Genomic DNA, 14,030 nt, shown 5'->3' on the forward strand with positions numbered 1-14,030 from the left:
TTTGCCATATGAGCACATCAAGGAGTATGTCTGGAGGAAGACCAGGCCTAAGGCAGGTGCCCTCTACTCCTCTGCACCCCGCAAGGGCGACTCCTTCTCCAGGAAGCGTCCAAGCGGGAGGGGCCTTCCTGACCCTACCAGTGTGGGGACCGAGGTTTGACGAGCTACCGGCCATACGGCTGGATGGAAGGGCTAAGGATTCTCCCGCAGCCGAGGGGCTGCAAGTCTCTTCTACTGGGTATCTCCCCGAGGGGCTTAGCTCTAACACTGGGCGTAAACCCGAGGGGGCGCCTAAACGCAGTTCCAGCACTACTGAGACTGGCGCCAGTACGACAATAGATGAGCAGCAAGCACGTGGTGCTGCGCCAAACAAAATGGCGGTTCATTCTGAACCTCTACATTCCAGTATGCAGGCATCGGAACGCCCACCAAGGTGGGATTGGACTACACTGGTCACTTGGTCCACCGCATACCCAACTGTTTCCACGCAGGGGTGATGCACAGACCTCAGCTACCCGAGACAAGGGGCGATTAGAGCTCAACAGGTGCCAGTCCAGGGGCACGCACCTATGCATGTTTCAGGAAGGAAGGGTTAAGGAAAAATGAAAAGGTTAGAACATGCTTTCTTATCAAGTGAGGACAGTTTGAATCCTCCGATGAGATCGAAGTAAGCTTTTCCCAGCAGTTGGTGTTCAACAAATTACAACCTATTGAAGGAAAGCAATGCCAAAGTCAATGGATTCAGAAAGGTACCTTTAAGGAGCCAGGACAGCAAAGACGATAAGTCTGATGCGCTTCTTGGATAAGTCTTTCACAAAGTCAGATAGTTAAGAAAATTACTGTAGGAGCACAAGCTGTTAAGCCTGTGCAAAAGGCAGTTGAAATCAACTCAGTTAAGCAAGTGCACATCTCAAGTGAGAAAGCATGACTTCAGGCAAGACGGTGAGTACCTCTGGTTAGAAGTGTTCCAGCTGGATGTCGTCTTGCTACAGCCATGCAGACCCTGGTTCCAGAGCCCCAGTCGTGGGGACAAGAGGGAGGACGTCTGGAGGGCTCCTGCGGCCGTACTCTGGAAGGAATTCGGCTTTGGCAACTACAGGCTCTCTTCGATTCAGCAGCACTTTGCGGTTTTAGTGCCTCGCAAACATCACTGATGTAGATCGAATATCTCTGGGTGGACTCTTCTTGCTCCCTCGGTCCGGTACTCTGGTGAGGGGACTCTGGATCGGGATTTCCTGCTTCTGGAGTGTCATTAGGAGGTTCCTGGAGTTTTTAACCGGATTTGTTCCGCAGCAGACATGGTACTCTGTTATGGACACTCGACCCTTGGCATTGGGCTAATGCAGCAACGGAGAGGCACAGCAAGTCTGGTATTGCGCCCAAGTGGAGTTTGTCTTAGGGTTAGTTGGTCCGTCCAGAGCTTCCCTCTCAATACGAAAAAGGTCAGCACAGCAGCAGGGCTTCACCGGTACTTCGAGGTCCAGGAGGTTGTAGCCGGCTTCTCTTCACGATTTCTGCTTCGGATGTTTCTTCCAGTGGTCGACTCTGCCTCTAGTCCCAAAAACCCTCTCCTTTTAAGCAAGCTTTCCCGTTCATGCATTGTTACAGAGAACTTTCAGTTTAGTGCTAAATTCCGCCCACCTTGGAGACCCCCAGCTCTTTTGCTGAACTTTGGGACTTTTTACTTTTAATCGTATGTGTTATCTGTGTTTGTTTTGGATATGGAGCCTGACAAACCCCACGGGCATCATCTTTTACATTCACACAGCACCGCTGGTGCTGTGACACAGGGCAGTCTTTCAGATTTCCCAAAGGTTTAAATACCTTCTCTGGGATAAACGACTGATTCCCAGAGCAGTAAAGTGACATTGACTTCACTTACATTTGTAACTTTCTAGACCCAGCACACACGATCTTACAATAGGGTACTAGAGGGGTTACTTAGTATGCCCTTTGTCTAGCTTCTCATGTAATATTTTTGTTACACTTTCCTCACTGAACGGCTGGTGGCAGTGGTTTAGTTTTTAACTACTGTGGTGTGCATTTACTGCGTGCTGTGTTCGCAGCTGCAGTAAAGCACACAAGGGTGCCATTTTTGTCAAAATGGCCCTGGTCTTCTTTTTTCGCCATTTCTTTGTGGAAAGGTCCTTCTTGAGATTTACTCTGCACGCCAAACTAGGTTTGGTGCCTTTGTTCACTTTGCCTTTGGCGGGATTCAGAAGTGAAGCCTGCCTCTGGCTCCAGGGTGTCCGGCGGGGGCAGGAAGTGTGAGGGAGGTGCCTGAAACTCCCTGTGCCTAGTCGCCTAGGACACCCAAATGCACTCTAGTGACTGGCCGGCTGACTGTCCGGCAATGGCAGCCACCCTGCTGGGTGACTGACCGCTAGGCTGGAATGAATGGTAGAGAACTGAATAAAAGGCAAGGCTTTTGGCTTGGAAGGCAGAGTCGACCACTGGACAAAGGAACCGAAGAATTATTTGACAAGGACGCCTGCTGCAACTCCTGGTCCATTAGTTAGCCCGGTGAAGCCCTGTTGCTGTTGATGTGCTGAAACTACAAATTCGTATCGACAGAGAAGCCCCGGCAAGGACTAATTCTCCCCTTCAGTTGGTGGGATCAATCAACTCCAAAGTAAGCTGCCTGGATATCTTCTCAGAGCTGACAGAGTTGCTGCTGGAAACTGAATAGCCAGGGAGAGGAGCACCAGATTGTGTGTTTTTAAGCTGGCCAAGAGCTCCAGAAAGCAGGACTGAAAGGGACCAAACGTAGTTTGGCGCGCAGAGTTCCATTGAATTACTTATTGTGGGATCTGAAAGAATATTCTTAAGAATATTTGTGGCCTCTTGTATGTTCTAATAACCTTTTCCTTTGACTAACTCAATGCAACAGTGATATATTAATGTCCCCAGCACCCTAGCTATTGAAGTCACCTGAGGGTGTAGGTTGTGGGCCATCCCAAATGGTACTCACTGATTTAGAGATATTAAGAGTGTGTGTTTTGTGAAGTATGAGTGTTACTGTTATATTGCTCCCTTGTGAAGAATGCTTACTCTAACTGATAAATTAATAATTGTTTATTCAAGAAACCTTGTGTGTAAGTGTTTATGTGAATACTTGTCACTGTGAATCTCTAACTCCTCTACAGCTCACATTGACCCCTCTTGAGATAAGCCTGGCTGCTCAACACGCTACCAACCTGTGTAGTACAGACTTATACCAAAGGTTGGGTTCCTATTGCCAGGAGATCAGGGTACTGCATACAATCTTGCCTAACAAGCACAGCCTAGGCTGTCAAATCACACAGCAGGGTGGCTCTCCTTTCAGGCACTCCTAGAGACAAAGGAAAGGGGAGTTTCGGGACCCTCCCTCACATCCTGTCCTTCCAGACACATTGGAGCCAGGGGAAAGCTTCAGGGCTGAAGCTCGCCAAAGGCAAAACACACAAAGGACTCAAACCTGCTCAACACAGTAAAAGCCAAGAAAGACCTCATAAACAGAAAATGGTGTAATAAGACGGGGGTGCCATTTTGACAAAATGGACACCAATGGGTGCTCTACTGCAGCAGAGTGTTCAGCCTGTGATAAAAGCACACTGGTAAAAATGAAACCACTACCACTGGCCATTTGAAGAAGTGCGGGTAACAAAAAATATTACATGAGAAAGTAGTATAAGGGGCTACTAAGTAACACAAACTAACCCACCCCCCACACTGCCCGAACTCCACATAAGATGGTGTGTGCTGGACCTACTGTCACGACCCTCAGCCCTGATCCCCACTGGCAAGCCCATTGGTCAGGTGGAATCAGGGCTTGGATCATTAATAAGGCCGGGCATCCACTCTTCAGGGCCTCTTGGGGCCAGTCCTGGCGCCTTTGGCGCCAGGCTCATCAGTTAGGAAAGGCATCTGCTTAAGGGACTACTTTATTTAGGCTTTCAGCCAACATGGAGGCATCCACATAGCTGGGTTCCTAGAACCAAGCTATGCGGTCTAGTGTTTTGGGTGTGGTGGCCTGGGGACTACTTTACCTGGACTATTTTATAGTGGCTATTTAAACCACACCCGAACAAGACCACATGCTTCGTGTTACTTTGCTTCTAGCAACGTGACGCTCTGTCATGATGCATACCCCCGGACATCCGGATCAAGCCCATCAGCCCCGGGATCAAGCCCATCAGCCCCGGGAGCAGGCATCCAGGTATTTAATAAAACCCCAGCAGCCCCGGCTGGGGGCTATCTGGGCTCAGTCCTGGCGCCTTAGACGCCAGGCTCATAGACTTTACTTACCTCATGCAGAACCTGCTGCAAATGAATCCAAGCCAATGTGAGGCCTGGATGGGACTATTTTTCTACAGGGACTATTTTCTTACTCTGGTGTGGTTCTAGGGACTTCTTACCTGGGACTACTTTGGAGGCTATTTAAACCACGCCCGAACAGCAGCACATGCTTCGTGGTGTTCTTCATCCAGCAGCGTAACGCTCACCGTGCCTGCAGTCAGCATCCAGTCTTCAGCCACGCCCGTCTCGAATCCAGAGCTCCTAGCAATAGAAGAAAGAAGAAGGAAAGGTTAGAAAACATTATTTCAATCCTTACCTGAATTCCGGATCCATCACGTCTTCGAACTTGAAAAGGACATTATTCTACACGCGTCGCATCGCCAGCTGCAGCGCTGCGCCATACTCGCCAGTCCTCACAGCATTTTTCGATCCGGCGCAGCCTCCATCATTTTCTCTGCCGAATTCCACCATCTAGGGGACAAAAGAAACATAAGGTGAGCTGAGAATGCCAACAAATACAACCTCTCCACCATAGACTTACCTGATTAACAACTAGAGGCATTCTTCTGTAACAAACCGCAACTTCTAGAGAAACCAGCAGTTTAAACACACGCATCTTTTGCCGGACAGTGTTGGGTAATAGATTCTTACCTCAACACCATCAGCTGCCACAAGACAATCTTCCCTTGAACCCAGCAGCAACACAAAGGAATGTACAAGAGTGAACATCGGACATATTGAACTCTTTGAACTTTATACTTGCGGGTTCTCGCCTGGAACCTCGGAGTCAATATTCATCCGGAACTCTTCCAACGCCCTCAAACCAGTGAAGTAACTGGTATCTATGCCCCCCTGCATTCCACGCAGGATGGAGAGCTCATCATTTACAAACATAAGGTGAGCTTTCAGAAAGTGAATATCGGTGGTGATTCGTGGGGAGAACAGTGCGGTGCCATTACTAAAATCCACGGGTGGCTGAATCCCTTTCTCCACTTGCAGGAGAATATTTCTACGGGTCAAGCAGACGAGATTAGGCGGTCCAGTCCAGTCTGTCATCTCTGCACTACACGTTGGAGGAGGTCGCAGCTGTCCGGGTCCGATCGACACCCCTGTGGGAGCCAGGTGAGCGTAACACACTCACCGTGTCCAGCTTTCTCTCGAACTTGGCAAATTCCGGACCTGCAGAAAACAAAGAACATCGTTAGCAGCAGATTCTTCCCTGCAATCTTCATCCTTCTCTGCTCGCAGCTCCTGGGCAGCTCTGTTGGAGGAGTTTGCCACCCGGATCGGAGGGACCTGAGAAAAGGAGAAAGACATCATTAACAGAGGTAGCAGAGACATTACAACCATAAAAGCGCTTAAAGACTTACCTGGCTGGTTGCTTTTCCACCGGCAATGCTCCGGAAACTCCATCTGCGCTGGGTACTCTCCGCGACCTACGAAAAGAGAAAAACACAGGTCAGTGAGGACAAGGCATCGCTACGCAAAGCGCCTCCTCAACGCACCATAGCGCGCCATCTCCCGGTGAGAACCAGCACATCCCGTTCTCCCAGCGGACACTCCGCGCTCCTAGAGGAGATAAAGAGACATTAACAGACAAAAGGGATGCAAGAATTACGACACCATTAATCGCAATAAGACCTACCTGAAAGACACTACAAGGGCCGCAGTCAGTGAGGTAAATGGACCGCCAGCGCCCACAAAAGACAATGTGCCCCTGCCCGGAGAGCCCACCGATTCCGGCAACCAGGCGGAACTCCCTCGACACCGAGACCACCAGGGAACCATTGGGAAGGGCTTCAACGACCAGCTAGCTGGGTGGCGTCCCCGTGGATACCAGGTGAGCGTAACACCTACAAAGGAAAAGGGTAAGTAAGATTAATTATTGGGAACAGTAGTTCACCCAAGAAAAGGTAGTTAAACCTTAAGAGAAATCCAAAGGACTTCTCAGTGACACTGCACCAAGGGTGCTGTGTCACTATACAAAAAGCAGGTGCCCATGGAGTTTGTCAGACTCCAAAAACAGTGAAAATATTAATCCAAATTGGGGAAAAACACGAGAGTGAGAAAGTTCCTACTTACTCTGGAGTTAAAAATTAAAGTCCTAAGTCCGGCAAAAGAGCTGGGGATGGGGGGGGGGTCTCTAAGGTTGAAGGGAATTATTATTACAGAAATTAAATTTCTCCCCAACATCAGTCAACCACAAGAAAACTGGCATCCCATTGCAGAAGGATGTTGAGTCATTGGCAAATAAGGGCTGGGTATAACCACACTCTGCGCATCCTGGATGCCAAGTGTCGTCAGGCAGAGGGGGACTCCCTTGTGCTGTCTGTGCACCAGCAACCTCTCTTTGGTTGTAGCGGCAGCCTCTATGTATGCTAAGCCACAATCCTCCACGGCTACACCTACTTCGGCCCTCCTAGTCAAGGAAGAAAAACTCCTAGAGGCCTACAGCAAAAAGATATAATCTAATGCTACGCTACACTTGCAGCAGGCTAATGCGGACTCCATGCTAGCTGTGGTAAACCAAAAGCTATGGTGGGAGATTGCAGAGTTCCTTCCTGAGCTTCCGGCCCACAGTCTGGCGAGATTCAAGGCAGGCCTGGCAGGGGCTAAAATAGGCCAGGACATCATGGTATCGACAGTGGCACATACACCGCACGTAGGGCTATCTGTGTGGCAAACGACCTGAGGACAGCTTGGCTTAAGGCAACTAAGTTTAACCCTGATGTGCAGGAATGTATTCTCTACCTGTCATTCGAGGGGGATGCTGGTTTCATTCAACTACAGACGAGGAGCTTGAGAAAAAAAACTCCTCCCAAACAGCTAAGTCTTTGTCAATCTTATTTAAGTCTGCACCCAAGACCAATAACCAGAGGCACCTACGTTCTGACAGATGTCCTAACTTCAGTGGCTTCAGGGGTGCCGTTCTAGGCAGCCGCACAGGTCGCCCAACCAGCACCGACGCAAGCAGCACCAATCGTCGCACAAGGGTTTCTTCCAGTCCCCCTCCCAGGCACCAGCCTCAGAAGGAAAACAGTGACGGTGCCATCCAGATCCATAGTTCTCCGTTGGGGGACAGGCTTGCCCTTCATTCATTCCTGCCGAGCAACGTTCGCAGACCCATGGATTCGCTGTGGTTTCCTCGGTTTTCTGAGATTGGGACAGCAACTCTGCTGGCAGAGAGCTGCTCACTCATGGCAAGTCAGGCGGTGGAGGAGGTTCCAGCCTCACAGCGAGGCATGGGCTTCTATTCCTGTATCTTTGCCCTACAGAAAAAGAACGAGGCTGGCCTGAGAGTTGTACTAGACCTTTCAATCTTGAACCTTTCCATACACCTCCAAAAGATAAAGATGGTTACGCAAGCACTCATTGCAGAGACACTGTGTGGGGGAGACTGGATGTGCTCCCTGATCTGAAAGATGCTTACCTGCACGTCCCGATTTGGGATTCGCAACGTTTGTTCCTCCGGTTCAGGATCATGGGCTTTCATTTCCAATACAAGGTCCTCCCATTTGGCTTCAATTCGGCCCGAGGGTCTTTACAGGGGTTAATGAATGTTGTAGCAGCCCTATTCAGGGCAGAGAGCCACCAACTTTATCCATACCTCGATGACTGGCTTGTGTGAGCGGAGTCCCCCGAGGAGTACAGCGCACTGCAGCCTGCCTAATGCACATGCTACTCGAATTGGGGTTCTCCATCATCCGCAGTCCTTAACCGCCTTGGCACTAATTTGAGATACGAGGGTGCAGAGGATTTTCCCCTCAGAAGACCAATATCGTCAGCATGGTGGTATCAACACCTACTTGGAATAATGGCGGCTTGCCTCCTGGCGGTGCTGCATACAAGGCTCAGAATGAGGAGGCTGCAGCTACACTTCTCAGCCTCTTGTAATCGGGAAATGGGCTCTAGTTGGCATACCCACAGCATCTGCACCAGGATCTCCCATGGTGGTTGACGGAGGCCACCGTGTTAGTGGGCCAACCTGTTAGTGGGCAAACCCTTCAGACAGCCGCTACCGGAGGTCACCATTACCACAGATGTCCTAACTTCAGTGGCTTCAGGGGTGCCGTTCTAGGCAGCCGCACAGGTCGCCCAACCAGCACCGACGCAAGCAGCACCAATCGTCGCACAAGGGTTTCTTCCAGTCCCCCATGCGCCCAATGCATTACCACAGACTCCTCCCTGGAGGGATGGGGAGCTACCCTGGACAACGAGTGTCAACGGAATCTGGTCAAAGCAGGAATAACTGGAGCACATCAACTGGCTAGAGATGATGGCCATCAGGGTCGCTCTCAAAGCCTTCCTCCCCATTGCAGGCAACAGGTCTGTTTGCATTCAGACGACTCCACATGCATGCATTGCATCAACGAGCAGGGGCCGCCAGGTCCTGCCCTCCCAGCCCCCCCTCTCAGGCAGGCTGTCCATCGACATGCACCTCTGGCACATTCACGGGTGCAGTGTTAGGCAAGATTGGATGCAGTATCCCTGTCAGACTACACCAGCCTTGTCCTCTTGGTAATAGGTAACCCACCTATTGGTATCGGTCTGTACTACACAAGTTGGTAGAGTGACTAAGCAGCCAGACATATCTCTAGGGGGTAAATGTGAGCTGTAGAGAAGTAACACCAGGATTCACAATTACAGGTATACAAAAATCCCTTACACTCGAGGTTTTCTAGTAAAATAATAACGGTCAGTTTTAAATAAGCCTTCTTTAAAAAGGGCAATGTGCAACAATAAAAATACACTTCATAACACTTCCTCAGATTTAAGATAAGCAAGGGGATACCATTTCGGTATGCCTCACACACACTTCATACACCCTGAGGTGACTTCAATTACTAAGACAATGTTTGGCATTAATATATCACTTTGTGTAATACTGAGGTTGTGGAAAAGGTGAGGGAAGGAATAGGTTAACAGATTCTCAGAGCATGTGAATACTTTTCAATCTCCCAATGAAGTTTAGATTAGATCTTTCCCAGCTATTTATGTAGCATTTGTAAAGCACACGTAACCCACAGGCATCTGGACGCTGGTAAGAATACCTACATGAAAACAATCCACAATCGACATTCGGAACGGCGATTCTATACATTGTGGTCTATGGGTCTTGTGTGAAGAGCCAAGTCTGAGTTTTTTCGCAAGGACCAGAAGGATACAAGTTATTATGTACCACCTATGAGGTACAGTTGGAACCAAAGTAAATGGGTTAGAAGAGTCTGCAGGAAGTCAGGACAGCCAAAGTCAATTTGCACAATGGCTATGGAGCTGAGGCACTTCTTCAGATAGCACAAAAGTCTTGCACAATGTTTTCAGAGAGTTTGTAGTAAAAAGAATCACTGTTGGGCCACATGATCTAAGGCTTGGGAAGGGCAGAGATGGATTCAACGCTTCAAAAAGCAGCTATTGCAAATTTCCAGTGAGAACAAGCAAGCTACAGACACAATAGATAAGTACCCCTTAGTCAAGACAGTACCTTAGGTTGGATGAAGATCCAGCTGGCTTCTGTTCTGTTTGCAGTCTTGCAGATCCTGGGTTCCTCGGCCTCAGTCATGGGGACAAGGAGGGCATCTGGAGAACTGCTGCACTGCAGTTTGATGGTCATCACGACTACAGGCTCTTTCCAATTCAGCACCGCGTCACGGTGTCCGCTACCGGTCAATAGCACCATTGTGGTTCTTGGACACTTGATTGGCTTCCCTTGCTTCTGGAGTCCGGCACTCTGGTGAAGTGACTCGGGATTGGGTCGTCCTGCTTTAGGAGGGTCGTTGGGAACTTTCTGGAGCTCTGGTCCGGCTTTAAGACGATGCACTTAATTCTTGGTTTCCTGGCAGGGAGAGGTTTTCCGGCAAAGTTAGTCTTGGGGTTAGTTGGTCCCACCAACCCAAGGGAAGAAGTTGTCCGTTCCGGGCTTCTCTAGTCAATAAGAAATTTGAGCTTCAGCACTGCAGAAGGGCTTCACCGGGCAGTTCAATGGTCCAGGAGGGTGCAGCAAGCTTCTCTTCCATCCAGTTTCCTTCGGATGTTTCGTCCAGTGGTCGTTTCTGCCTTCTGTGCAAGAGACCTCGCCTTTTATGCAGGTTTCTCCCATTCATGCACAGCCTAGCTGTCCCTCAACACAGCAGGTCATGTAAGGACAGCTAGCCAGTCAGCCAGCATTGGGTGCATTCACGTAACAAAGACTACAGACACGGAGGTTCGGGCACCTCCCTCGCTTCCTGCCCTGCCAGACACACTGGCGCCAGAGGTGGGTCTCGGCACTGAAGCCCTCCAAAGGCAAAGCGAACAAAAGGGTTAAACCTGATTTTGCGCCCAGAGTAAAACCAAAGAAGGACCTTGCAAGCATGAAATGGCAAAAAAAGACGACCAGGGCCATTTTGACAATAGGGCACCCATGGGTACAATACTGCAGCTGAGGGTTCAGTCTGCCGTAAAAACACAAAATGGTAGGACAATTAAACCACTGCCACCAGCCATTAAAAGTCGTGAGGATAACACAAAAAATGTTACATGAGTAAGTAGGAAAAGTCAAGTAACCTCACAGTACTTCCACATAAGATGGGGTGTACCAGACCTACATGGGGGAAAAAACAGGTAAGTCCATTTCACTTTACTACTCTTGGGAACAGTAGTTCACCCAAGAGAAGGTGGTTAAACCTTTAGAGAAATCCAAAGGACTTCTGTGACACTGCACTGTAGGTGCTGTGTGTCACCATACAAATTGTAGATGCCTATGGAGTTTCAGACTCCAAAACCAGAATACAGAATCCAAATTAGGTCAAAATACACGAGGGAGTGAGAAAGGTCTCGCTCACTCCAGGATAAAAATTGAAAGTCCTAAAGTCCGGCAAAAGAGCTGGGCGTCTCTAAGGTTGAAGGGAATTGGCGCAGAAATTAGAATTATCCCTTGCACTGGTATACAATGAGTGCATGTAAATTACTGTCTTTTCCACTCTTTATACACTTCCTTTTAGTTAGCTTAACCTTAACTCCTAAAACATAACTATAATTTGTGGTGTGTTGGAGTATATCGTGCGAGTGAATGTAGTATGAGTGCCTTAGTATTTGTAAGTCATATGGTACCCATACACTTTGCATTATGTACATGTATGCAATAGTATTTATACGTTTAGTATCTTACATGTAGGTATTATGCATCTTTCACGTGTACCTGTACATTTTGTATAAAAGCTGTACATTGATTCGGAGCGCGTTGTAAGAATATATAGTGAAAGTATATGTGGCATAAGGTCACATTGCATAACCTGTGTCGTAAGTGTGTCTGTTCTAAGTGTCCAACTTAAATTGCAGTCAGGTTTGACTTTGAAAAGCATCATGTACATATTGAAAATTCAGTTTTACAGTACGTATCAATTTGTTCGTCATATACTCAGAATCACACCTTGAAAACGACCTGAAAGGTCGAAACACCTGTCGGCTGTCTAGTAACTAATACATTGGGATTTGAAGCCAAATTCACTTGTCTTATGGACTTTTAACAAGAATTTTGGGTATCTGCGCACTGAACCTATACTTCCATCATCACTCTCATACTGTTGCAGGTAGGTAATGTTTTCTGTGCTAATTTAATTATAGCAGTCTGGAAACGGAATGTTTATTTTGCTGCAGCTAGATTTGCAACTAATCTTGGCAACTAGGTTGAGTACTTGAAATGTTAACCTTCGCGTTTTACATGTTTACATTTGTGTTGGCAAGGTTACTAATTTTGTTTTCGTTTCTGATTTAGGGATCAAATAAAACAAATCGCAAAGCTTCTAGCAAGTATGCATTCTTTGAACCACGCTGTAGCCCTTGCAGCCGATTACAATATAAAGGAGCTGAAAGTCCTGATTGAATCCAAGTAGCATTTCCAGGCTGGATGGCGTCGTCATATTTTTCAATTTCCAAAATGGAGTGCATTTCTTGTACATATGTAAAGTTTTGTTACACTGTAAAATATTAATGTTCCTTATTTTAACCTGCAGGATTTTTGTCCTAACGGAATGCAGTTTCGATGCTTGTTTTAGCAGAACATGTCTGATGGTGTTTTTCAAAAATGTGATTCCTTGCAGACTAATTACTTTGTTTACAAATTTGTATATATTTCCAAAACCCCTGTATTTAATGTATATAAACGTGTATTTATGTATATAGTTTTGCCTGATATCTGTATTTAAGTGTGTGTGTGACACTGTTCAGTTACACACATACATGTCTGGTTGCTGAATTAATCTTTCCCCATTTCTGAGGGGGAAGCAAGAATCGGTTCTAAAATGATTTACCACTCACAGCCATTAAAATGTTTTATTACTGAAGATATAATTTAATATTTGAAAACCGAAATGTTTCCAAAAAGAAATAAACTATGGGTCTACTGCCATAAAACGACTTTGTTTGTAATGCACTTTAAAATATCACTCATGTTGCAGACTGAAAAGGATAAGGTGTACCATGGTTGCTAAAAAGTGAAAACCCCCACATAGCTGTTAGAAGTGTTGCCTGTGAACAGCTACGCACAAAACACGGTGCACCCTTTATCAAAGTTCTTCACCCTAAAATCCTAGGGTTCTATGTCATTTTACCGAAGATTTTTTTTATCAAAATATTTTCCCCACAAAAATACAGAATTCTTCATCTTTTTTTAATTTAGCCCCCGTTTTCTCCATGTTTTTAACCCCAAGCCCCTCCCCACCTGGTTTAACCCCTTATCCCCACCCACATTTATATATGTATAAATATACATACACCTATATATAGGTATGTGTGTATATATGTGTGCATATATATATATATATATGTGTGTATATTTGTTTATCTGCTTAGAATCACATGCTGTGCATAGTCCGACATCCAGTGGTCACTGCGGAGTATTGCATTTTGTTTTTCGTAGTCGAAAAGGGGACGTCGACAAGGCGTGTCCATAACACTATCCCTATAGTGACGTGCGTTTTACCCATACTCCCTCATGCGTCGAGGTCCCTCAGATTGTTTTTTTCCGCCCAGCTTCTGGTCGCCTTACGCGGAGCTCCTAGAGAGACATTGCAAATACTTACTACGGACCTCGGTCCTTAATTATACTTATTATATTGTTAAAAATCCCTCCCCTCGACCTTAGCTGTGAAGCTGTTTCTCCGCCGAGCAAGTTTTCGACGGAGGGGAAGAGACGGAGGAGATCCTTCGGCGCTGCCGAACACGTGGCCTGGCCTCGCCGGCCAACATACAGTAGGGAGAGTGGGGGTTCGAACTTTTATCTTCTCTTTGAGAATGTCTTTCTTTCTCCCCTATCTTTCCCTTGGGGTTATCATCACCAGTTATTATTGCCTCAGCTATGAAGAGGACACCTTTTAAGTTTTGCCGACGCTGTAGGGGCAAATACACTTGGAAGGACAAACACAAGCTCTGTAATCGTTGCTTGCCCCTCGATCATAAGGAGGACAGCTGCATGGCCTGTAAGCTCTTGAAACCAAGAACTCTTAAAGAACGCAAAGTTAAGAGGTGGGCGGACTACGCTATGTCGAAGTCAGTTTCCTCACCCGCCGCCGCTGTTACAGAAAGTGACGAGGAGGGTGATAATTCGACGTCCGTATTGGAAGTCATTAACCCCCAGAAGGAGCGCTCGCGCTCCTCGACGTCCGTCCCCGGCCCCGACGGGCTTGGCTCACGCCCTGCTCATGGGGATGAACACCCCGGCGACAAGGACGCACACAGACCCCATAGGCCTAAGCACACAACCCACGGCTCTTCGT

General features: G+C 47.5%; 1 protein-coding gene across 2 annotated transcripts in view; it reads left to right on the plus strand.

The window, feature by feature from the left end:
- PAXBP1 (PAX3 and PAX7 binding protein 1) overlaps positions 1 to 12,669 on the plus strand; it is a 503,587-nt gene extending 490,918 nt beyond the window's left edge. For both annotated transcript variants that reach the window (XM_069636333.1, XM_069636334.1), the window contains exon 18: positions 12,032 to 12,669. In XM_069636333.1, coding sequence (XP_069492434.1) covers positions 12,032 to 12,149 — 118 coding nt within the window. In that variant the 3' untranslated portion in view covers positions 12,150 to 12,669. The remainder of the gene's footprint in view (positions 1 to 12,031) is intronic.
- Positions 12,670 to 14,030: the final 1,361 nt, after the last annotated feature.

Source organism: Ambystoma mexicanum, chromosome 7p (assembly GCF_040938575.1).
Source record: "Ambystoma mexicanum isolate Mex_15411 chromosome 7p, UKY_AmexF1_1, whole genome shotgun sequence".
Lineage (NCBI taxonomy): Eukaryota > Metazoa > Chordata > Amphibia > Caudata > Ambystomatidae > Ambystoma > Ambystoma mexicanum.